Raw genomic sequence first — 22,707 nt, 5'->3', positions numbered from 1 at the left:
ACAGCGCTTAAAACATTGTGTTAGAAAGGTAACAGGACTCCTTTCACAAATGCGAGGTGCCTCCATCTATGATGAGGACGAGAGATGCTTTGTGATGGGATTGGATTGGATGATGAACCTCCCCATCATGCTTCTGACACCACCAGTCAAAAGTTTGGCCACATAGTTCTGATTGAATGGTTTCTTTCATTTTCATGACTATTTACAGTGTAGATTGTAACTCAAGGCATCAACGTTATGAATGATCACAGTTGAAATATGTACTGCAAGTGTGAAACAACTCAAAGAAGTTTTATATTTTAGATGATCTAGAATAGTCACCCTTCATATAAATATATATAACACAAAATATTTTTAGTTGTTTTTTTTTTTTCTTTTGCCACATCAATCCACATACTCTTGGCTATATATTTGATGTCTTCAGTGTGTATTGACAGTGTAGAAAGCAGCAAAGATAGAGAAGAAACAGGTGTGTCCAAACCTTTGACTGGCAGTGGAGGTATACGATAGGATTTAAAACTGTTTATTAAGAACTTATCAACGCAAAATGTGTTCCTGGTGATGAGCGACTAAGGGGCGAGGAGATTGTTATGGTACTAAAGTCAAAGACAATGAAGTACTTTTGTCTCTTCAGACACAATTATGTGGTAACATTTTCAAATTCACTGAGACTCTCGTCATTGAGGCTCCAAATGTATTGCAGCTAAGATTTGTTTTATTTTGAAGTTCATATTAGAGCACTTCCTGTAGTAGCTTTGCTCACTTTAACTACCTTGGTGGAAAAAAATGAACCTTGAAAGGATGATGTCCTGCTAGTATCAGGTGGTGTGTTCGTGTTAAAGGGAAGCAGCTTAGCTCACAGTTGCTTTAAACATATTTTCACTTCAGGCCAGTGTGAGGTTTTGAGGGTGGGGTCCCGATATGGTCTGGGACACCTTAAATGAGTGCATCACATCACTGCCACAGCCGGTCCGGTTGTCCAAATGTCTATCTATGTAAACTGAATGTGGAATAAAGCAAGTAGTGGTGTAGGTTGTAAGGGTCAATGTACATTAAACAGGGCTATAACATCAAATTACTGAAATAGCAGTAACTCTTGGTGATGAGTTAAGAGTCAATTAAATGTACCAGAATCCACTATGTGTGAGAGTGTGTGTGTGTGTGTGTGTGTGTGTTATATATATTTATATATATATATATATATATATATATATATATATATATATATATATATATATATATATACATATATACATATATACATACATATATACATATATATATATATATATATAAATATATATATATATATATATACATATATACATATATACATACATATATACATATATATATATATACATATACACATATATATATACATATATACATATATATACATATATATTTATATATATGTATATATATATATATATATATATATATATGTATATATATATATATATATATTTATATATATATATATATGTATATTTAAAATAAATAAATAAAATTGAATTTCAATAGAGCTTGAAAAGAAAGAAGGCACTTACCTTTTTTACTGCTTCCTCATGATCCCAGTTGAAGGAAATTCCAAATGCTCGGAACGCAACGCAAGTTTTGGTTGTTTCACACACACACACACACACACACACACACACACCCCTTGTACCTCTGGTGCACACTTGGTTTTGATCCTGTCACCTCCGTGTTGGGAGTCAGCGTTGCTCCCCACAAGACCATCTTCAGCGCTGACAAGCAAAGAACTTTAGGGGCCTCAGTGCGTCACCCAACACACACACAGACACGCTGACAAACATTGAGTAACTACACAGACACACAACAAAGGACAATAAGTAACCAATACCCGGGCCTGGGACCTTTCTGTGTGGAGTTTGCATGTTCTCCCTGTGTCTGCGTGGGTTCTCTCCGGGTTCTCCGGTTCCTCCCAGAGTCCAAAAACATGCATGTGAGGTCAATTGAAGACTCTAAATTGTCCGTAGGTGTGCATTTGAGTGTGAATGGTTGTTTGTTTCTATGTGGCCCTGCGATGAACTGGCGACTTGTCCAGGGTGTCCCCTGCCTTCGCCCTATGACAGCTGGGATAGGCTCCAGTAGACCCCCGTGACCCTGAGCTCGGGACTAAGCGGGTATGGAAAATGAATGAATGAATGAAAGTAACCAATACAAAAGACTTTTCAACTCATTTCCTCATAAATTCTAAATAATAGAACATCATGTCACAATCTAATCAAGAAGATCAAATGATATATTCAATATAACATAAAGGTCCCTGTATAATATAATGATACAGTTTATAGTCTTGTGTTTATCATAAGCAGTGAGCCAACATGGAGGCCGGATGTACAAATGACCTCCATAGGCCTCAGGCTGACAAGGTGGTTAGCTCAGTAGGTTAAACCTCTGACTGTGGTTGCAGGAGATGTGGGTTCAAATCCCAGATGATAATTTTTTTTAATGGTAAGGATTCAGGTTAGGGCTCAGGTTTATACTTCGGACATGTGATAACTGTGAAAAGACCGTCCTGTTGGTGGGTTTCGGGCTGATTAAATAACTTTTTTTCCTTCTTTTTTAAACGTGTTCAAAATAAACAAAATAAACTCAACTCAACTAAATATCAACAAAAAGAGGAGGCAAAATGCGTGACCATCAATCTTGATCTTTGGGTAATAATAATAATAATAATAATAATAATAATAATAATAATAATAATAATAATAATAATGAAACAATCGTTTCTCTTTTTTGCAACAGAGAATCGGCAAACATTTTTTGTCATTGTTTATTTGTTTATGTATTTCTCATCCTCTCTCTCTCTCACACACACACACACACACACACACACACACACACACACACGCTGCATATAAAACCCAACCAACAGCGTGTTGTTGGCCCTGTGTATCTCTCGGCTCTCCTCAGAGGCGGGCGGCGGTGCCTAGCAGTGCACAGCGGGAGGAGGGTGGGTGCGTTCCCGCAGCAACAGGAAAGATGGCAGCCCTCGCGTCTCTAACGCAGGTAAAGATGGAGCGATTCACCACACGACACGTTACCTTCGGCGTAGACCGTGGAAAACCACACTTCCCCGCCCCCCTCCCCTGTAAATCCGCGTTGCTGTGTCGCTTCAATGGCAGATAAACTGGCGGTGTGTCAGGCTGAGAGAAAAAAAATAATAATAACGAGAAGAGCATCTAATGGTTGTCGGAGAAGGCCTATTGGCTGCTCGCCTTACCGTTATGTTGCGGGCTAGTCAGGCTTAGCCGCTGACGGCTAGCCGTAGCGATGGAGCTATTTACACGTCGTTTAAAGTGCTATTAACGTTACAGACAAAAACATATAATGGGTATTAATGAGCGTCATGACTCTTATACCAAACGTGAGGGGGGGCCAGCCACGCATGTGCACCGTAAACCAAAGAATATCCAACCAATAGCGTTTGTATTGGAGATGTACTCAGCAGACAAGCCTTCGCTAACCTAGCCCCAGTGCTGAGTAGTTAAGTATTAGGATGGGCAAGACACGCTCTGCCGTGTCGTGAATTTCTTGAAAAAGCCGAGAACCTTTGAATGGCAATACGCATTCATGGTTATTTAGATGTACAAATCGATATGAATGACGGGTGTGTTGTCCCTGTGAGATTTGTTTTCTACGAGGTTTGTGCAGAAAGCAGTCTGTCAGTCTCTGGGATGCTGTTGGCTGGTACTCGTAGTTTGCTGTCTTCGGTCGTTAGAAATGGGATTTAGGCGCTTAGTCACAACGCCTGTGCTTGAATTTATGCAATTTGTTTGTGTTGTTCCACATACCTGGTTAATATAATTGCACCGAGACATTTTTCTTGTTCATTTTCACCCCAATATCTTTCTGTACCGCATTATTCTCTTTCTGTCACAGATGACAAGTGGGAACCCCGTGTATGAGAACTTGTACAGGCAGGTAAGTTGATGAACTAACGCTAGTTATTCTCATATAACAGGCACTACTTTGTATATGCCAGAGTACTACTGCAACAGTAAATAATAAATAGAAATCACAACACTACTACACTTAAACTACCTAATAAACTCTGAGAACAGTCGTAGTACAAAAGTAAAAATGGGAATAAAGAGCAGACACGGTCCACAGGGGAGTCATGTCTGTATGATTTTTTTATTTAAAATGATATTTTGCGTAATATTTATGGGATGGATAATTTATTTGAACTTTTCTTTGAAATCCCAGGTGGATCCCGGAAACACAGGGAGAGTCGGACCAACAGAAGCAGCTTTGTTCTTGAAAAGGTCCGGCCTTCCTGACATTACACTAGGAAAGGTAAGTGCGTTGTAGTAACACAGCTTCATCCGTGAAATGTATGGCATCTGTGTTTTGATGCAAAGGTCATGTGATGGTTTTTGCACGCAAAAATAATTTCAAATTTTGAAGAAAAAAATTAATAAAAATAACACAATCAAGGTAAAAATGATGATTATACAGATTGTTGCAGAACTCGTTTTGAGAGTGTCTTGACCGTTGATAAGATGTTTAGAAGAAGAAGAAGAAGAAGAAGAAGAAGAAGATCTTTATTGATAGAGATAGAGAATAGAATAGAATTAAACTTACAGCAGCAATAGAAACACAAGACAGAAAGAGGAGAGAAGAGTGTTTTGTGTGCCAGTAGCAGCAACACCATCACCAATAAAATGTAAACGTAAATAAGAAAAAGAGAAAAAAAAAACAACAACTAATAAATAGGATAAATTTACTAGGTTTTGTAAAATTTAGAGTGCTGGGGCTTCGTGTGTGTGCGTGTGCCGCTAAGTTGTTCGAGACAGTGATTTGTCTTTTTGTTTGAAATAAGACTCATTAATCTAACGCTGCTGCTATCTTATGCAACTGTAAACTAATGCTTCTTTTTTTTTAAAATTACGTACTGACTTTACACAGTCAAGGTGTTCCATCAGTGCAAAGCTAATAGAATAAGTTCAATAAATTAGATGTATTGGCTGATCCAGTATCAATCTGAACTAAGTGGTGTATTAGTCGTATTAGGGAATGACTGTGCAATACAAATACGTTCATTCATTCATTCATTCATTCATTCATAGTGTTGTTACGATGCCATGTTGTTTATTTATTGGCTAAATAAACTGTCGGTATCGGATTTGTTCCATATTGCATCGGGTTGGTCCAATATCAGATTTTTTTTTTTCTTCTTTTGTGTAATTGTTGAGTTCAGTTTTGCTGTTTTCATTGTGTTTCAGATCTGGGACTTGGCTGATCCTGATGGCAAAGGATATCTGGACAAACAGGTTGGTACTTTATCAGTCTTTACTGATGTGTCGATGCATCTGAGGTTGTCGTGGAGTGGAATCCGCATGTGGCACTGGACTCTTTCCTTGTCATGCTGGTGATTAATATGTCACATTGTGGTACTTTACAGGATATGGACTTTGTCAGGATAATAAAGTACATCTTTGTCTTTCTTTCAGGGGTTTTATGTTGCTCTGCGGCTGGTGGCCTGCGCTCAGGGTGGTCAAGAAATCAGTTTGTCTTGTCTCAACCTCACTGTTCCTCCCCCTAAGTTTGTAAGTATGACCTCATTTATTTATAATAAAAACTCACAATCCCTCTCAGCGAAAACAGTTGATCTTTTTGTGCAATATTGATCTACGATTGTTCCTAAATAATTTAAGATCATTTCCAATCCTTGCAATTGTAAATGCATTAAAACTTGGAATGGACGTCACACCAGCACGGTCAAGTCAGCCTTTCTTGCTTTTAAGATAAGATAAGATAAGATAAACCTTTATTCGTCCCACGACGGGGAAATTTAGGTGTTACAACAGCCAGAAGATAGGGCAAACAAGAATAAAGTGAACAGAGCGTATAAAAATAACCTAATAACCTAAAATAGTGCAAAACAGTATAAAGTAAAAAAGTAAATAAACAAGAGCCTGTACAGAGAAAAACAGTGAAAAATATGCGCAGCTGAGTAATTATTGCACGTTATAAATAGATGGAGGGTTATTGCATTTAGTCCGGTTTGGGGAGGTTATTGGTGTTGATTATAGAGTCTGACCACTGCCGGAAGAAAGGACCTGCGGTATCTCTCCGTGAGGCACCGCGGGTGAAGAAGTCTGTCACTGAACGAGCTTTCCAGTGTTGTTAGGGTCCCCTGCAGGGGGTGGGACGTGTTGTCCATCAGAGAAGATAGTTTAGCTATCATCCTCCTGTCAGCCACCACCTCCACAGGGTCCAGCGGGCAGCCCAGGACAGAGCTGTCCTTCTTCACCAGCTTGTTCAGTCTCTTCCTGTCAGCAGCAGAGATGCTGCTTCCCCAGCAGACTACTCCAAAGAAGATGGCTGATGCCACCACAGAGTCAAAGAAGGACTTAAGAAGAGCCCCCTCCACTCCAAAAGACCTGAGTCTCCTGAGCAGAAAGAGTCTGCTTTGTCCCTTCTTGTAGAGTGCAGTAGAGTTGAGTGACCAGTCCAGTTTATTGTTCAAGTGGATACCCAGGTACTTGTAAGATTCCACAATCTCAATGTCCACTCCCTGGATGTTTACCGGTGTGGGGGGGGGGAGCTTGCGTCTTTTGAAATCCACCACCAGCTCCTTGGTCTTTCCTGCGTTGAGCTGGAGGTGGTTTCTCTGGCACCAGACTGCAAAATCCTGGGTCAGTTCTCTGTACTCCGTGTCGTCCCCATGGGTGATGAGGCCAACAATGGCAGAGTCGTCAGAGAACTTTTGCAGATGGCACTTCGCTGAGTTGTGGGTGAAGTCTGCAGTGTAGAGAGTGAACAGGAACGGGGCCAGAACCGTACCCTGAGGGACCCCCGTGCTGCAGATGATAGTGTCCGACTGACACCTCTGAGCCCTCACGTACTGCGGACAATCAGTGAGATAGTCCAGGATCCAGGCCGTGAGGAGGTCGTCCACTCCAGAGTGCTCCAACTTGCCCCTCAGAAGCAGCGGCTCAAGTCAGCCTTTCTTGCTTTTCTCAAACCTCTCAACTGTGCAGGTCACGACGACATCGTCCGGCACCAAATTACCAACATACACGTTTACCTTGGTCTAAAATCTACTTGCAACTTGATAAAAAAAATATATATATATATTATCAGTGGTAATTGCTTTATTAATGTGCCATTGGCAGTTTGAAATGAATAAAACGTCAAAGGGTTAATTATGTTTCAGTCTGCTGATGTTTAATTTTTCTCTGTTGCAGAAGGACACCAGCAGTCCCTCTCTGAGCTGCGCATCTTCCTCACCTGCTGATCCACACTGGGCTGTCAGGGTGGGTTCCCACACCACTGGAACGTTAAGTTGTCTAATGCAGTCTTAGGAGTGTGAAGGGTTTTTCTTTTCATCGAGGCACCGAACTCGACGTAGTTCAGTCTCTGTCTTTCTGTCTGTTAATTGTTGTTTCTTATGTATTCAATAGTTTGATCTCCACAAAGAGCTCTCATTCTAGTTATTACATTCCAATTATTCCAATATCATCTTGATGTCAGTCTGCTCAACTCCAAGTGTCAGTGTTTTTTTTAAAGATCCATTTTTATGATCCATATACTCGTAAAGCCATTGGCACAGTGCCTGGTCCCCTTGGTATAGATCTACATATACAGTGTCTTTCCAGTTCTTTTCCAGTAGAGTCATCTTCTTGCAAGAAAATGCTGTGATGGCAATAAAAAGCAATCCAGACTGGCAGGACTGGAACGATGAACACGTTGGTAAATGTGCCAGGTTCACCATTTGCAGTTAAATTTCAACCAAACTCCCTGACGTGGCATATTAGTATGCATTAAAAAAAAACAATAATCAGCTTACAAAAAGTGAGCTGGAACTCAAAATCAAAAGTCAAAAATTGTTGTTGGAAATTGGAAAATGAAAACGTTGCTTGGTTCTATCAAGGGACATCAAATTGGAATTAAAATGACAGCAGGGCTGCGCTCAGACTGTGGGTGGCGCTGTGTCAGCCATTCAATTCAATTCAAGTCGTTGCTGGAATAAAATACTTCACGTTAGGCACAAAATAGTCGTAGAGGCTTCTGTGAATATGAGTAGATTGGACTCTTATTGCATCGCGTGTCTTTCCTTTATAGCCAGAGGAGAAGAGTAAATTCGATGGCATATTTGAAAGTTTGTCTCCGCTCAATGGTCTGCTGTCGGGAGACAAAGTGAAACCAGTTCTCATCAACTCCAACCTTCCTCTCGATGTCCTTGGAAAGGTACGAAACTCATGGCTTTCTGTCTCAAATAAAGGTCCTTAGGCTGAGCAATGTAAGGTGAAAAATACTCTGTCCTGTATCTATAGTTGTGCAAGTGATGTGAAGTGCTGTCGGGTTTTATTAGGTGGAATTGATTGACTTTGTTTCACCTGCAGGTGTGGGATTTAAGTGACATCGATAAAGATGGACAGCTGGACAAAGACGAGTTTGCAGTGGTTAGTTGCATTTTTTCTGTTTTGTGACTTTAAATCCTGTCTTAAAATTTTAGAAATTTCATCTTTTTTTTTAACATCAACTTTATTCACAAAATTTCAGCTTTATTCACGGAATTTCTGCTTTTTTCCGTCAACTTTTTTCATGAAATGTTGACTTTATTCGCGAAATCTCAATTTAAAACTCGAAATGAACATGTGTTTTTGTAAATGTACCAGCTTGTATCTTAAAGCTGATTGGGAAAAACAGATGACGGAATGTGGAAATTCTCACTTCGGCAGTCAAATAATAATAAGTGTTGCGTCTTTCACCTGAAAAAAGTGCAGCTACGTTTGGGGAAAAAGATTTTTTTGACAACAAAGAGTCTCTGCATCTTTGTCTGATCACGCCCTCTGCTTGCACGGCGATGTAGCTGTGTGAGTGTGTCAGTGTGAGTTCCCTTATCTCCAAGAACAGCGTGAGCAAAAGAGGAAATATATGTAAACATGTGTATTATTAATGCAGAATCTTCTTTCCTAGGCCATGCACCTGGTGTACCGGGCCCTGGAGAAGGAGCCGGTCCCTGGACTCCTCCCCTCTGTGCTGGTCCCTCCATCAAAAAGGAAAAAGAGTCTGGGATCAGTGTCGTGTTCAGTGCCTGTGCTGCCAACCAGCCCTCCACCCCCCAGAGACTCACTGCACTCCACGCCCTCACACGGCAGCATGAATTCACTGAACAGCACTGGAAGCCTGTCGCCCAAACACACCCTCAAGTCTGGGCAGGTAAGACAAACAGTGTGAGCTACATTATTGATATACATGCAAGGTTAGGATCACATTTATTGCTGTAACATTTATAAAAAAAAAAACATTTTGGCACCACATCCGCCGCGGTGCTTCTTAGGTTTCGATTCCACCTTAAAAAACGATTCTGCAATTTGACCGCTAGATGGCTGTGCTTATCCATTTTGCCATTGACGTCACGGTATTTTTCAGTTTTTCAGGTGGATTATTTCCAAACTTATAGAGTAGAAATGGACATGTGAGGTATCATTGCATGGGAGCTCTACTATCACACAATCAGTTGACATATTTCACGGGAAATCATTTTTGGCCTTTTTTGCGGGGACTACCGTGATGTCAATGGCAATAGACATGATGATTCGCTGAATTTTATATGTTGAAAAGTTTTGGAATAAGCACAGCCATTTAGCGGTCAAATTGCGGAATTGTTTTTTAAGGTGGAATCGAATCCTAAGAAGCACCGCGGCGAATGTGGTGCCAACTTTAACCCTAATTCAATGCAAGTCTATGGGGTGAAACTTCAACTTTGTCCTAGAGACATGGGGCCACTTGCTTTTTCATCAGGAGCCCCCAAGAAGCGCCCATGCCAAATTTGGGACTTCTAGTACTTGAGGAACCCCGAAACCCTAACCCTAGTTTGGGGACTCCAAAGTTGACAACTTTGCCATTGACATCACTGTATTTTTCAGTTTTTCAGGTGACTTATTTCCAAACTTATACAGTCGAAATGGACATGTGAGGTATTATTGTAAAGCATGTGAGCTCTACTATCACAATCAGTTGACGTATTTCTCGGGAAATCAATTTTGGGGGGACTCCAAATTTGACAACTTTGCCATTGACCCTAATTTTCGAAATAATCCACCTGAAAAACTGAAAAATACCGTGATGTCAACAGTAAAGTTGTCAACTTTGGAGTCCCCCCGAAAGGTCAAAAAAAAAAAAAGAGAAAAAAGTAGTGCTCCCAGACTTTACAATGATACCTCACATGTCCATTTCTACTGTATAATTTTGGAAAAAAAATCCACCTCAACATAGACATAATGATTCGCTGAATTGTATATGTTGAAAAGTACCGCCATCTAGCGGTCAAATTGCAGATTTTTATTTTAGGGTTAGCGTTAGCTAACCCTAACCCTATAGTAGAGAGAAGAAGATGAGGCATGTGAGGGACAGTCGCATGTGTCACCACCGTAGAGCACATCCATGCCGTAGAGTCACCCGTCTACTGTTTGCACGAAAAACAGGGCTGGAAAAAAATATAATTACACTGAAAAACAGATTTTTTTTTATTTGCCAAGTGAATGCAATACGCTTCCGTAATATCCCAAGATTTGCGTTAAAAAAAAATGTTTTCAAACAGATGTTGTTCCAAATGCAAACTGACAGGCAATTTGTCATCACTTCGACACTTTTGTTTTCTCTTCCTGCCACAGCACTCCACGTGGGTGGTCCCAGTTTCAGAGCGGGGCAGGTACGACGACATCTTTCTGAAGACCGACGCTGACATGGACGGTTTAGTGAGCGGACACGAGGTTAAGGACATCTTCATGCAGTCTGGCCTTTCTCAGAACCTCCTTGCCCATATATGGTAGGAGGGCTCTGCTTCATCGTGTGACATTTGCTGTGTGTGTGGTGTGGCGTGCACTTTCTTTGTTGTAGAAAGTACTGAATGTAGGAGGAGAGGATGCAGATGAAGGGTGAGATGGGTTCAGCTAAAAATAGAAAGATGGTTTTTGGTTGAAAAGGATATTTGTGTTTTCTGCTGCTGTTGATTGAAACCTCACTGATTTCCTCTTTTCATGATTTATTCAAAGACTTTTGCAAGGCCTTCGCAGGTCTTTAGACAGTTGGCACTGACAGCTTTTGACTTGAATCATTGCTCTTCTATGTACCAAGTAGCTTCTCCTCAGACCGTCGGTCATGTTTTCCTTGCTTTTTCTTCCTCTCTGACCTGCGGTTGGTTTGCTAACGAGTGCTGGCTCTCCTGGCAGGGCTCTGGCGGACACACGGCAGATCGGGAAGCTCACCAGGGAGCAGTTTGCCCTCGCAATGCATCTCATTCAACAGAAAGTCAGCAAGGGCGTCGACCCTCCGCAGACACTGTCTGCTGACATGATTCCTCCATCAGAGAGAGGCACCCCGATACAGGTGGGTTCCAGCAGCTCCGCCCACAGCTGCTGGAGAATCATTGAGATTGTTGCCTGAAGTGACACGCGTTTTAAAATTGTGTTGTTGTTGTTGTTGTTGTTGTCATGACGGCTGTTAGAAAGTCTGTCAAAAGAGTCATTTTGAGGTCAAATCAGCGTATTTGTATATTCTAGTATAGGTGCTACCCAGAAAACTAGAATATCCTGAACAGGTTGCAGTATTTCTGCAATTCAACTTAAAAGGTGAAAGTGACATATAAAGGAATAATATGCAAATCAATATATTTCAAGTTTTTATTTCTTTGGATTTTGCTGATCAGGTCTTGCAGATTAGAAAAAAACAACTCAAATTTTATAATAATTTTCTGAGTTTGTGGCTTTGTGGTTTTAATGAGCTGAAAATCTTAATCAGCAAAGTTACAACAAGGAACTGCTTGAGATGTGAATTTGTGTGGAATGGCTCAATAAAACTTTATTGGTTTCATCTTTTATGTTAAATTGCCAAAATAAAACAACTTTTACTTGATATTCTAGTTTTCCCTGTATCCCTGCTCTCTTGTGCCACTTCTGTGCACTGTTAAGCTTTGAAACTTGAAGTTAATAAAAAAAAAAAAAAAAAAAAAGTTACCTTACACATAAACATGGGTTCTTGCATTGTTGAAATGGATGTAAATTCCTTCCAGCCCAAAGGCTGAAGAGAAAATTCTGAGCAATAGACGGCAATGACCTCAGTGACTCCCTGTGAAGAAGACGGTGTGGTTGAAGGACTCCTTGTGTGTTTGCTCACTGCGTGTTCCTGCAGAGCTTATCAGGATACATGACGCCGGTGGGATCAGAGATGGCCGCACTGTCAGAGATGAGACGGGTACGTCGGGGTTTCACTTCCTTTGTTTTTTTCTGTGTGCGCCGCCCTCGCTGTCTGTCAAATTCTGAATACATTTCTGTCCACCTTTGCATTTATTGCGAGACTCCTGGAAGATTTAACACAGCAGTTAGGACTTTACATCACGATGTTTAATATCTACTGCTCTCACTAATCCTGGATTTTTTTTTTTTTTTTGGGGCCAATATTTTTGACACTTTTCTGACTTCATCTTCTCTCAGGTTATAGACGTCAAGTTATGGGTAGGTAACATTGACCTGCAGTTCACCAAAATACAATATTAATGTTTTCAGTTCCAGGCTGTTGCAGCAGAAAACTGAAAACTTAATTGTTGGCCACGCCACTGAACCTTTATATTATAATAATAAAACTTTATTGCATTGTTTTTCCCTGGCAACTGTCTTTCAACGGTCACTTCTAGCTGATGGCTATTAAAAATACAGCAGCTCCCTGTGGGCTCAATGAGACAAAGACCTTCATCCACGTAGTTCATAAGTCAAAGAATTTTACATGATGCTTTTTTTTTTTTAATATTAAAAATCAATATGTGTTCATAGAATTTCACGTAAATCTGTGAAACTCTGAGTCTTCTCTCCTTGTCTGGTAGTTGACACCCTGATTGGTCCAAACCCCCACCCTGCACAGCTCATCACTTTTTCCCGCTCCTCTCTTTTCCTCTCCCTACCAAACCGGCCCTGGTCTGCGGTGGACTCAGCGCAGCGAGGCAGGTCCACTTCGACAACCTCTAATCTTTCCATCCTCTCTGCGCCCGGTTCTGTTCACAGGACAGCGCCAGCTCGGTGGGTTCAGGGGAGTTCACCGGCTTGAAGGAGTTGGACGACATTAGCCAGGAAATAGCGCAGCTGCAGAGGTGAACGCCGCTTTACTTTAGTCTGTGTGTGTTCAGCTTTCAGCTTTGTGTTGTTTTTGATATCATTTCATTGTGTGTCATATTTACTGATCAGCCAACTACGGTAGTTGTGTTCAGCTCTCAAGTGGGGAGGACTGGAATCAAAAGAAAGTTTGATTAGAATTCTGGAATTATCAGTGTCATAAAACATAAACATATTATTGTATGCATGCCTGTGTGTGTGTGTGTGTGTGTGTGTGTGTGTGTGTGTGTGTGTGTGTGTGTGTGTGTGTCTGTGTGTGTGTGTGTGTGTCTCAGGGAGAAGTACACTCTTGAACAGGACATAGGAGAGACGGAGGAGGCCGTCAGGCATAAGAATGCAGAAGTGCAGGTGCGTGCTGCTCCATCAATGCCACACTGAAGCAGTGGAGCTTCTCCCACACAACAATCTGTCACGCACACCCTTCGTGTCCGTTCTGCCAACCTGTCCTCTTTCTGATAGGAGATGCAGAACGATCTGGACAGAGAGACGGCCAACCTGCAGGAACTGGAGGCTCAGAAACAGGATGCCCAGGACCGGCTGGAGGAGATGGACCAGCAGAAGCACAAACTGGAGGACGTTCTCAATGAAATACAAATTAAATGTCAAGAGGAGTCTCATATGGTGAGGACGTTTCTGTCGATGTTGATGATTGAGAACTGCTACTGAATGCAAACCCTGTATTTTCATAAGAGAAATCTCTATAATAATTCCATCGTTTAAGATCAAATATAAAAATATACTGTAGATACAATAATATTGTAAACTGATTAACTACCATTATTATTATTATAATTATTATTATTATTATCATCATTATTATTACTGCTATTATTGTTATTATTATTATTATCATTATTACTATACAAGTATATGTATTTGTAAGTATTGAGACCTGCTAGAGTTGTTTTCTGTTGTTTTCTGTTGTTTTCTGTTATCTATTTTCTGTTTTATAAACTTAATTTAGTTCATAAGTTTGTATTTTTATTTGTGTCTAGGGGTTGGAATATATAGGTTTTTACTTGACATGAACAATATTATTCTCTTGTATTTTTCACTGGTGTCTGCTTACTTATTCTTACCTTGCTGTTTTATTTATATATACATATATATATATATATGTATATATATATATATATATATATATATATATATATACTTATATTTTTTATTTTTCATTTTTCATTTTCTTTTGTGTGTTTTGGTTTTGTATCCTGTTTAATTCTCTTTCCTTTCTCACATGTTCGAAATAAATAAATAAATTTAATAAAATAAAATAAAATAAAATAAAATAAAATCACGCACATTCATTTGAGATCCATTACATATGCTTTTACTTTGCTTCCAGATCTCGACGCTCCAAAATCAGATCCATTCCCAGGAGTCGGACCTGCAGTATCAGGAGGAAGAGCTCAGCCGGGTCAAGGCTGACCTGGGTCGACTGCAGCAGGAGGAGAACCAGCTGGAGCAGAGCCTGGCTGCTGGCAAGATCCAACTGGAGACTATTATTAAGTCCTTGAAGGCCACGCAGGATGAGATCAACCAGGTAGGAAGCCAAGTGTGTCCTTCTCTGGAAGATCCTGACCTTCAACCATCAAACCAATGAAAAGTAACCGCTGGATAGCAGGAAGTTAAACTACTTTTTAGCTCTGTTCAATTGGGGATGCATTGCATTGCGTGTGTGTCCTACAGACTCGAAGCCGGTTGTGCCAGATTCAAGACAATCAGCAGGAAGCGTCTAAAAGTATTGAAAAGTACAACAACAGCTTGAATGGAGCGCACAGTGGCAGCATGACCAACCTGGCGGACATGAGCGAGGGTTTCAGCGACAGAGAGAACGGAGTCTTCCACTCCCTGGCGAGGGGAGCACAGGTTTGTGTCTCTTCCTGGGTCTCTTCAACACAGAGCACACTGACCAGAGTGGGACTGATTGTAACGGAATGTAAACTGATATCTGGAATCAACTGGGAATCAGTGGTTGTTGGTGGGAATTCATTGCCTGGATGCTTTGTTTCCCCTCAGCAGGAAGATCCTTTCAGAGTGAAGCCCTCTGTGTTTAATAGCCAACTGCTGGAGCATCCCAGCGACCCGTTCCACTCTGAAGACCCCTTCAAAACCGACCCGTTTAAAGGTTATTGGCTGTGTCTGTTTTCAGTGTCTCAGGGAGTATTTATTGAGTGGTTTCCCTTGGTTTGGTTTGTACGGAAGCGTATTGCATTCACTTGGCAAATAAAAAAAAACAGAAATAATTACGCTGAAAAACAGAGATTGTTTTTATTTGCCAAGTAAATGCAATACGCTTCCGTAGCTTTGGCCTTGATTTATCTGCTAGCATTTTCTTTTCTTATTCCTCACAGTGGACTGGAGGTTCACTGCCCTCCTTCAACTCTTTACCTGGTTTGCTGTCTGTTGAGCACCCAGTAGGTTTGGACCCAGGTTCCAGAGGCTCAGGTGGAGATTTGGTTAAATGGTTTTAGTGGGTAAGATCTCAGCAGACTGAGGAATCTGCTGAGATCTTACAGAGCGAGAGGTGAACGGTCTGAGCCTGACTTTAGCTGCACTGCCCCCCACTGGCCAAAAATGCCAAGACAGCGTTGTTTGCTATTGGGTCGTCCTCCTACTTTCTTCTGTCACTGTCCGACTCTTCTTTCTCTCTGCTTGGTCCTTCTGCTCCAGGAGATCCTTTCCAAAATGATCCTTTTGCAAAGCAGCCTCCAGCCTCCACAGGTAGGCACACAGGCAGCTGTAGTGTTAGTAGGACTTCTTCAGAAGGTGACTGTGCTCTGCTTTTTCTCAACACTCTGAGTTCAGAACGCTTCACTTCCTGGTCCGGCCCCCACGTGCACATCTCATCACTGCATTGGTCTCAGGAGGCATTGAGACAAATCCTCCAAAATCGAAATCTTTGAATACATTTTCCGATGAAATAGCTGCCTGCTCATTACTGCTGAGCGGCTGGGGCGATGGAGAAATCACCTCGGCATTGCAGCAAGCCCGACTGTTCAAAGCAAGAGATCGACGTACATTGAATAATTCAAGAAGAAAAGAAAATTCAAGAAAACTCAAGATTTAATTCAACCAGTGCCATCAAATTTGGTGGCTGAAGCCAAGTGTGCTGTTGACAGAGCTAGGCTAGGCTAGGCTAGGCTTGGCTAAGGCTAAGGCTAAGGCTAGGCTAAGGCTTGGCTAGCCTAGGCTGGTTGCTGACATTGACAGCATTGGACATGGTCATACAAACACGTGTAGCCTTTCATCAGCACCTTCCAAATTCTCTTCCCCAACGTCCGTTCACGAGAAGAACGTTCATATAAAAACACACACACACACACACACACACACACACACACACACACACACACACATAAGTGCAGCATTGTTACAACAAAGAACCCCCCCCCCCCCCAAACCTGCTCTTGTCTTTCACACTAATCATTTCCTGTGTTGTGTGTCTGTTTGGTTTTTGTCCAGATTACAGAGTTTGTTATTCTGTCATTCATCAAACATTTTGTTGGTTCATTTGTTCCGTTTGTTTCCTCCAATGTCCATTTCCAACTGCCCCATTCATGGCACACACAGGAAGAAACTGCGCAGTGGAATCTAGTTTCAATAGAAATTGTGGAGTTGAGGAAAACGCTGACCCGTCTGACTCTTCCAGATCCTTTTGGAGGAGACCCGTTCAAGGAGGTGGATCCTTTCAAGGCCTCCTCAGAAGATTTCTTTAAGAAGACGACCAAGGCGGATCCCTTTGCCACTGCAGACCCCTTCAACAAGAGCGCTGCAGATGCAAACGCCAAGGTATCGTTTCTGAAGTGCTCTGCTTTTCCTTCACGTGTTGCCTTCCATGGCCCCCTTTGGAAAAATGTGTAATTTTTGGGATTTATTGAATTAAAATAATAGAGCACAAACTCACTGTGTTTGTGGCTGTGCTTTCTGTTGTAGCAAAGCGGCCACTTGTCAAGCAGCGACCCGTTTTCCTCAAGCAACCCAAAGAGCAAAGGAGCAGGTATGATTCTAATAAGACAGTGGACAGTTTGCCTGGACGATGTGTTGCGAGTCGCTCTCCTGAACACTGCACGGCAGGCGTGTCAAACCTAAGGCCCACGGGCCGGATCAGGCTCACAATGGTTTTTTTTTCCCGGAACCACGAGATGATTTTGCAAAGTAGGAACAGCAGCTACAATTTCTCAGTGAAAGAAAGTGCTGTTCTAAATGTGTCCACTTGGTGTCGCAATATCGTTTCTACGCAAACAAACTGTTAAAACTGAGCAAGTCGGCCCAAATTACGTTTTTACGTGATACTATCACGTAAAAACGTAATACTGATCCCTGTTTTTTCTCTAGGGTGGCAGCAATACGCTTCCGTACCAAATACAGCCGCTCTGAAGCTAGCATGTCTGTCTTCCTACCCTACCATGTCTCCTATTGGCTACCCTCACTGCAGTCTACTTTCTATATGTAACATAAACCATAAGTACACAACTTGCATCATAAGCTTTGATAAAAAAAACAAAAAAAACATGGTCAATACACTGCACACGCTCCAAATCTCATCACATTGACACCTGGCTGAATCCTGCAGCGTGTACGCTGATGACGCCTGGCTTTACTGCAGTCGTGCTGGTGCAAGTGTTTGGACAAAACAAAACATCTTAGCGATGTTTTTGTCTTTTGTTTGACAAAAAAAAAATAATCTGTCAAACAAAATGATCAACTATTGCTTTTACTAGCTATTACTTGTTTTGGTTTTTTTGCGTCTCTTGAACGAACCTGAGATTTCAACGTTTAAGTCTGTACACAAGGTGGATTTTAACGACGCCTGTTTTTTTTTATTTCTGTTTTCTCTGTTCTCTCAGACCTGTTTGGGACGTTGGATCCGTTCGGCAGCGGCGCCTTCAGCAGCAGCAGCAACAACTCGGCGGGATTTGCAGACTTCAGTCACATGTTAAAATCGAGAGACCCTTTTGAAGGCAGAGCCTCTTGGGTGCCAGACTACCAGAAGGTGCCACTGTGACGCCATCACCCCCCCCCCCCACATCCGGTCCAGCCCATAGCTACACTAACACCACCGCTAGATTACCACCACACGCTGACTAAACTCCCAGACAGACACAGCTGCTGTTTGACTTCAGTCGGTCGAGCGGAGCCGAAGATGTTTTTTAATCCTGAAGTTTCTGTTTGTGATTTTGAGTGCTGTTGATTGGGTTTTAAATCCTTCTGGCCAGGACATTCACGCCAGTGTCAGTCCAGATACAGCAATGACCAGCTGGTGGCGCGATGCAGCTCTGCAGTTTGAGTTTACAGTCCCAGGTTACAATTCCATGGCTGAGATTTTCTTCATCTTTTCTGTGCTTGCACTCACGTTTGCTCCCACATTCTAGAAGGTGAAAAGCAGCGGCGCATGCAAAACCCCCATTTGGGTCATGGAGGTCTCCACCACTTTTGCCCCTGTTAACGTTTGCATCGGGAAACAACACACGCAGTCTGATGCTGATTCTGGTAGTGAATCTCACCTTCAGATCGTCCTGCCAGCCCAACAATCGTTCTCTCCTGTCTCTTCTTGTCTTGACAGCCGCTCTTTATGGACGACCCGTTCTGCCGGAAGAATGAAACTCCTGCCCTGCCACCAAAGAAAAGTATTCCTCCCAGACCCAAGCCCCCTAGTGGTAATTCTTAAATAATAATCATTACGTTTACAATAGTGAGGAAGGAAACAGCCAAAAGGGGGGACAGTTGTTCATATTTGCATGAAACGCAATCATAAACATTCTAAATTATTTATTTATTTTTTATATATTTAGAACTGCTTGTTTATAGTTTTAGCATCATTTCCAGTATCAAACCATCTTCAGACTATATTGTCTTCAATCATGCTGTTTTTTTCTGCGCGTATATTTCCAGGTAAGAACACACCTGTGAGTTCCTGCGGCACCGCTGATGCTTCCAAACCTGGCGACCCCTTCCAGCCGTTCGCCGGTGAAGCGGTGGATGTGTTCCAGTGCAAACGGGGCCTGGGAGACCCCTTCAGTGGCAAAGACCCCTTCGCCCCCCCTGCAGCAGCAAGTAAAAGCCATAAAGAGTCTTTTCTTGCTTTGCTCTGAAAGTTGACATGAGTGGCAGAGTAGCAACACTGTTGGACTCAGCTGGTCGCATACTGGCGCTGCCACTCGGTGTTGGGTTGACCAGATGCTGCATTAATTATTTAAGCCCTGTCAGTAAGACTGATGACCTCTGACTTCCTTAAGACATCAGTCATGTAGAGAATCATTGTTCTTAGTGGTACATCAGACACTGGTTGAGACACAAGTGTATCACCAAGAATACGGTACCACCGTGAAAATGAGAATATCCAGTAAAAGTTGTTTTATTTTGGCAATTTAACATAAAAGATGAAAGCGACACATTTTATTGAGCCATTCCACGCAAATTGACATCTCAAGCAGTTCCTTGTTGCAACTTTGCTCAGAAAATTATTATAAAATTTGAGGGTTTTTTTGTTAAGCTGCAAGACCTGATCAGCAAAATCCAAAGAAATAAAAAGTTGAAATATATTGATTTGCATATTATTCCTTTATATAATATGTCACATTCACCTTTTAAGTTGAATTGCAGAAATACTGCAACCTTTTCAGGATATTCTCATTTTCTGGGTAGTACCTGTAATAATAATCCATTTCACTTTAAGGTCTGCATGTACAGGTGCAACCTAAAACATTAGGAAAATTACACTAAAATTTTATAATAATTTTCTGAGTTTGTGGGTTTGTGGTTTTAATAAGCTGAAAACTTTAAAAACTCTGCTGCCGTTGCTGTCGTTCCTCTGCTTCCTGTTTGTTCCCTCCTGAAGAGTTTAACTGACAGTTCTGACGATTTTTTTTGAATTCCTCGTCCAAAGTTCCAAAGTGTTCAATGTGCTTTGGACATCAAGCCTTCGGTTTGAAGTAGGCACTGAAATAATAAATAAAGCAGGCCAAATTGAACAGCAACAGCTGCAGTTTTGATGGAAGTGAACAGGAACTCTCCAGGTGTTGTGTAACAGCGTCTGCGGTCCTGTGGTGTTGTTTGTCCTGTCAACTACACAACTGACTTGATGAATTCCTGCTTGGTAACTGCTGTGTTCTGCAATCCTCCTTCCTTGCTTTGACAGGACCTGAGAAAGCCAAGGTAAGAGCTTGAACACCAAACTGACACCAAGTAGTATTTTGCAAATATAAGCATCATGGAATTGAACTTGAATTTGAACTGAATGCTTTATTTCAATCATGTAAATTATAACAACAACAAAAAAAACACAGCTAAATAGAAAAAAAATAAAAATAAAACAGTGAATAAAAACCACAAAAAAATCAAACAGAATAGAAGCTGCGTTTAAGATGACATGAGCGAAAAGGAGAAGGAAGAAGTCCAAACTTATTTAATCCTACCTCTTAAAATATAATCTTTCATATTCAAACTAAGTCATATCCTTATCATGTATATTCATATATACATAATTATATAATTATGATATAACATCGTGAAACTGGCAGGACTAATCAATACCCTCAGCACATTGTTTGCTCACAGTTTTATTTTTCTAACAGCGTGCCACTGAGCTTTTATTTTGAAGTAGCTCGTGCCGACCGCGTCGTCTCCTGTTTGTTTTCCGGTCTGGCGTGCAGGCCCGGCGTCCTTAATGAGGAAGTCGCAGTCGAGCTTCTCCCACTGAACCCCCCCGACTCCTCACTGCGTTAAATCTGTTTGTTATTCCGAGGTCGGAATATTGGAGAAAAGCTGCAAAATGAAGATAAGAAGCTGCAGTTATTGAGAATGTCGGTGCTTTTATGGAACCTCGGATTTGAGACGCACCAGCTCGTTTTTTCGAGGGGGTCCCAGGAAAACACAAAATGTATACACAACATTACAATATATACATACATACAACATAACAAATACAGACGTCTTGCTCCATCCTCACACACACACACAGAATGAGGTTAACAGAAAACATAAAGGTAAACAAAACTAAGGTAAAAAAATAAATAAATAAATAAATAAATAATTTTAATTTAGAAACATAAGCACTTGGTTTTAAGATGATTGCAACCTCCGGCTCCTTCTGAGCAGACGCGAGTCACTGTGTTGATGAGCAGGCAGGCAGCTCGGATGTGCTCATAGATGCACGTACAGGTACGACCCGGAAAATGAGAACATCCAGTAAAAGTTGTTTTATTTTGGCAATTTAACATAAAAGATGAAAGCAACACATTTTATTGAGCCGTTCCACGCAAATTGACGTCTCAAGCAGTTCCTTGTTGTAACTTTGCTGATTAAGATTTTCAGCTTATTAAAACCACAAAGCCACAAACTCAGAAAATTATTATAGAATTTGAGTTTTTTTTTTTTTTTTTTTTAAGCTGCAAGACCTGATCAGCATAATCCAAAGAAATACAAACTTGAAATATATTGATTTGCATATTATTCCTTTATATAATATGTCACATTCACCTTTTAAGTTGAACTGCAGAAATACAGCAACCTTTTCAGGATATTCTCATTTTCTGGGTTGTAGCTGTATATTTAACTACATTAAAAAAAATCAACTCACACAGAGACACTAATGTACATCATCATCATCATCACCACGTATCGTCTTTAGCTCCTTCCCACTTCCTCGTCTTCCTCTGTGTAGTTCGGGAACGAGGCTCAGCAGCTGGAGTGGGCGAAGCGAGAGAGTGAGCGGGCGGAGCGCGAGCGGCTGAAGAGGCTGAGACAGCAGGAACAGGAGGACCTGGAGCTGGCCATCGCCCTCAGCAAGGCCGAGATGTCCAATGGATGAGCGGCAGGCCCCCCCCCCCCCCCCCCCCCCCCCGAAACCCAACCACGGCTGCTGGACCTTCTCGCAGACACAAGGCTGACACGCAGGAATTTTGATATGATAGAGAGATGGATAGAGAGATAGAGAGATAGATAGATAATAGATAGATAGAGAGAGAGAGAGATAGATAGATAGATAGATACATACATAATAGATAGATAGATAATAGATATATAGATAGATTGATAGAGAGATAGATAGAGAGATAGAGATAGAGAGATAGTCTTTATTGTCCATTCTCATGTAAATCCCATGTCAGTCACACAATGCACATAAGTAAAGCCCTCCCCCCTCCTCTGTTTCTTAGCTGCTTAACAGTTCAAACTGTCATATTGAGGCAAATATTTGTCCATAGTATTTGTTCATGGAAACATGCATGCAGAGGACGATGCAGCTATTCAGTTTTTATTTCCCTCTGCAACAGAAGAATTCTACTGGATCTGGAAAAACATCAGTCATCCGTCGACTGAATACTACTGAATATGCAAACAAGGACTTTCAGTCATGGATCACAAACACCTGGGCTGAGACACCAGGTGACACCAGGTGACACCAGGTGGCACCGCACTCTTCGGTTCCACTTTTTACCAACTTTGCTTTTGCGGGGTTGAAGCAGAATGAGAATCCGCAGCTCATCCGATGTCTTTGCAACTTCACCCCCCCCCGCTCCCCCTCCACTTCCTTTCACTCGTACAGCATCTTCAC

The 22,707-nt window shown here is 41.5% G+C and overlaps 1 protein-coding gene across 5 annotated transcripts; it reads left to right on the top strand.

Annotated features, from left to right (window-relative positions):
• Positions 1–2,913: 2,913 nt before the first annotated feature.
• On the top strand, positions 2,914–21,987 carry eps15l1a (epidermal growth factor receptor pathway substrate 15-like 1a). 5 transcript variants are annotated; one of them, XM_076045094.1, is made up of 26 exons: positions 2,914–3,039; positions 3,913–3,954; positions 4,240–4,329; positions 5,259–5,306; positions 5,487–5,582; positions 7,227–7,295; positions 8,104–8,229; positions 8,385–8,444; positions 8,962–9,204; positions 10,662–10,816; positions 11,220–11,376; positions 12,178–12,240; positions 13,044–13,129; positions 13,427–13,499; positions 13,611–13,772; positions 14,497–14,694; positions 14,841–15,020; positions 15,174–15,279; positions 15,825–15,875; positions 16,804–16,943; positions 17,088–17,151; positions 18,002–18,147; positions 18,718–18,811; positions 19,047–19,208; positions 20,293–20,309; positions 21,817–21,987. In XM_076045094.1, exons 1-26 carry the CDS (start codon positions 3,013–3,015, stop codon positions 21,961–21,963), a joined length of 2,802 nt encoding a protein of 933 aa, XP_075901209.1. In that variant the 5' UTR covers positions 2,914–3,012; the 3' UTR covers positions 21,964–21,987. The 5 variants fall into 5 exon arrangements, with proteins under 5 accessions (XP_075901209.1, XP_075901208.1, XP_075901211.1 ...); XM_076045093.1 differs by having other exon boundaries at positions 15,171–15,279; XM_076045096.1 differs by lacking the exon at positions 15,825–15,875.
• The last annotated feature ends 720 nt before the right edge of the window (positions 21,988–22,707 follow it).

The sequence above is a fragment of the Nelusetta ayraudi genome, unplaced genomic scaffold (assembly GCF_046127955.1).
Source record: "Nelusetta ayraudi isolate G7.1 ecotype Tasmania unplaced genomic scaffold, CSIRO-AGI_Nayr_v1 ptg000084l, whole genome shotgun sequence".
In the NCBI taxonomy this organism is placed as follows: Eukaryota; Metazoa; Chordata; class Actinopteri; order Tetraodontiformes; family Monacanthidae; genus Nelusetta; species Nelusetta ayraudi.
Note: the sequence above shows the minus strand (reverse complement) of the source record. Positions and strands in the feature narration are given on the sequence as shown.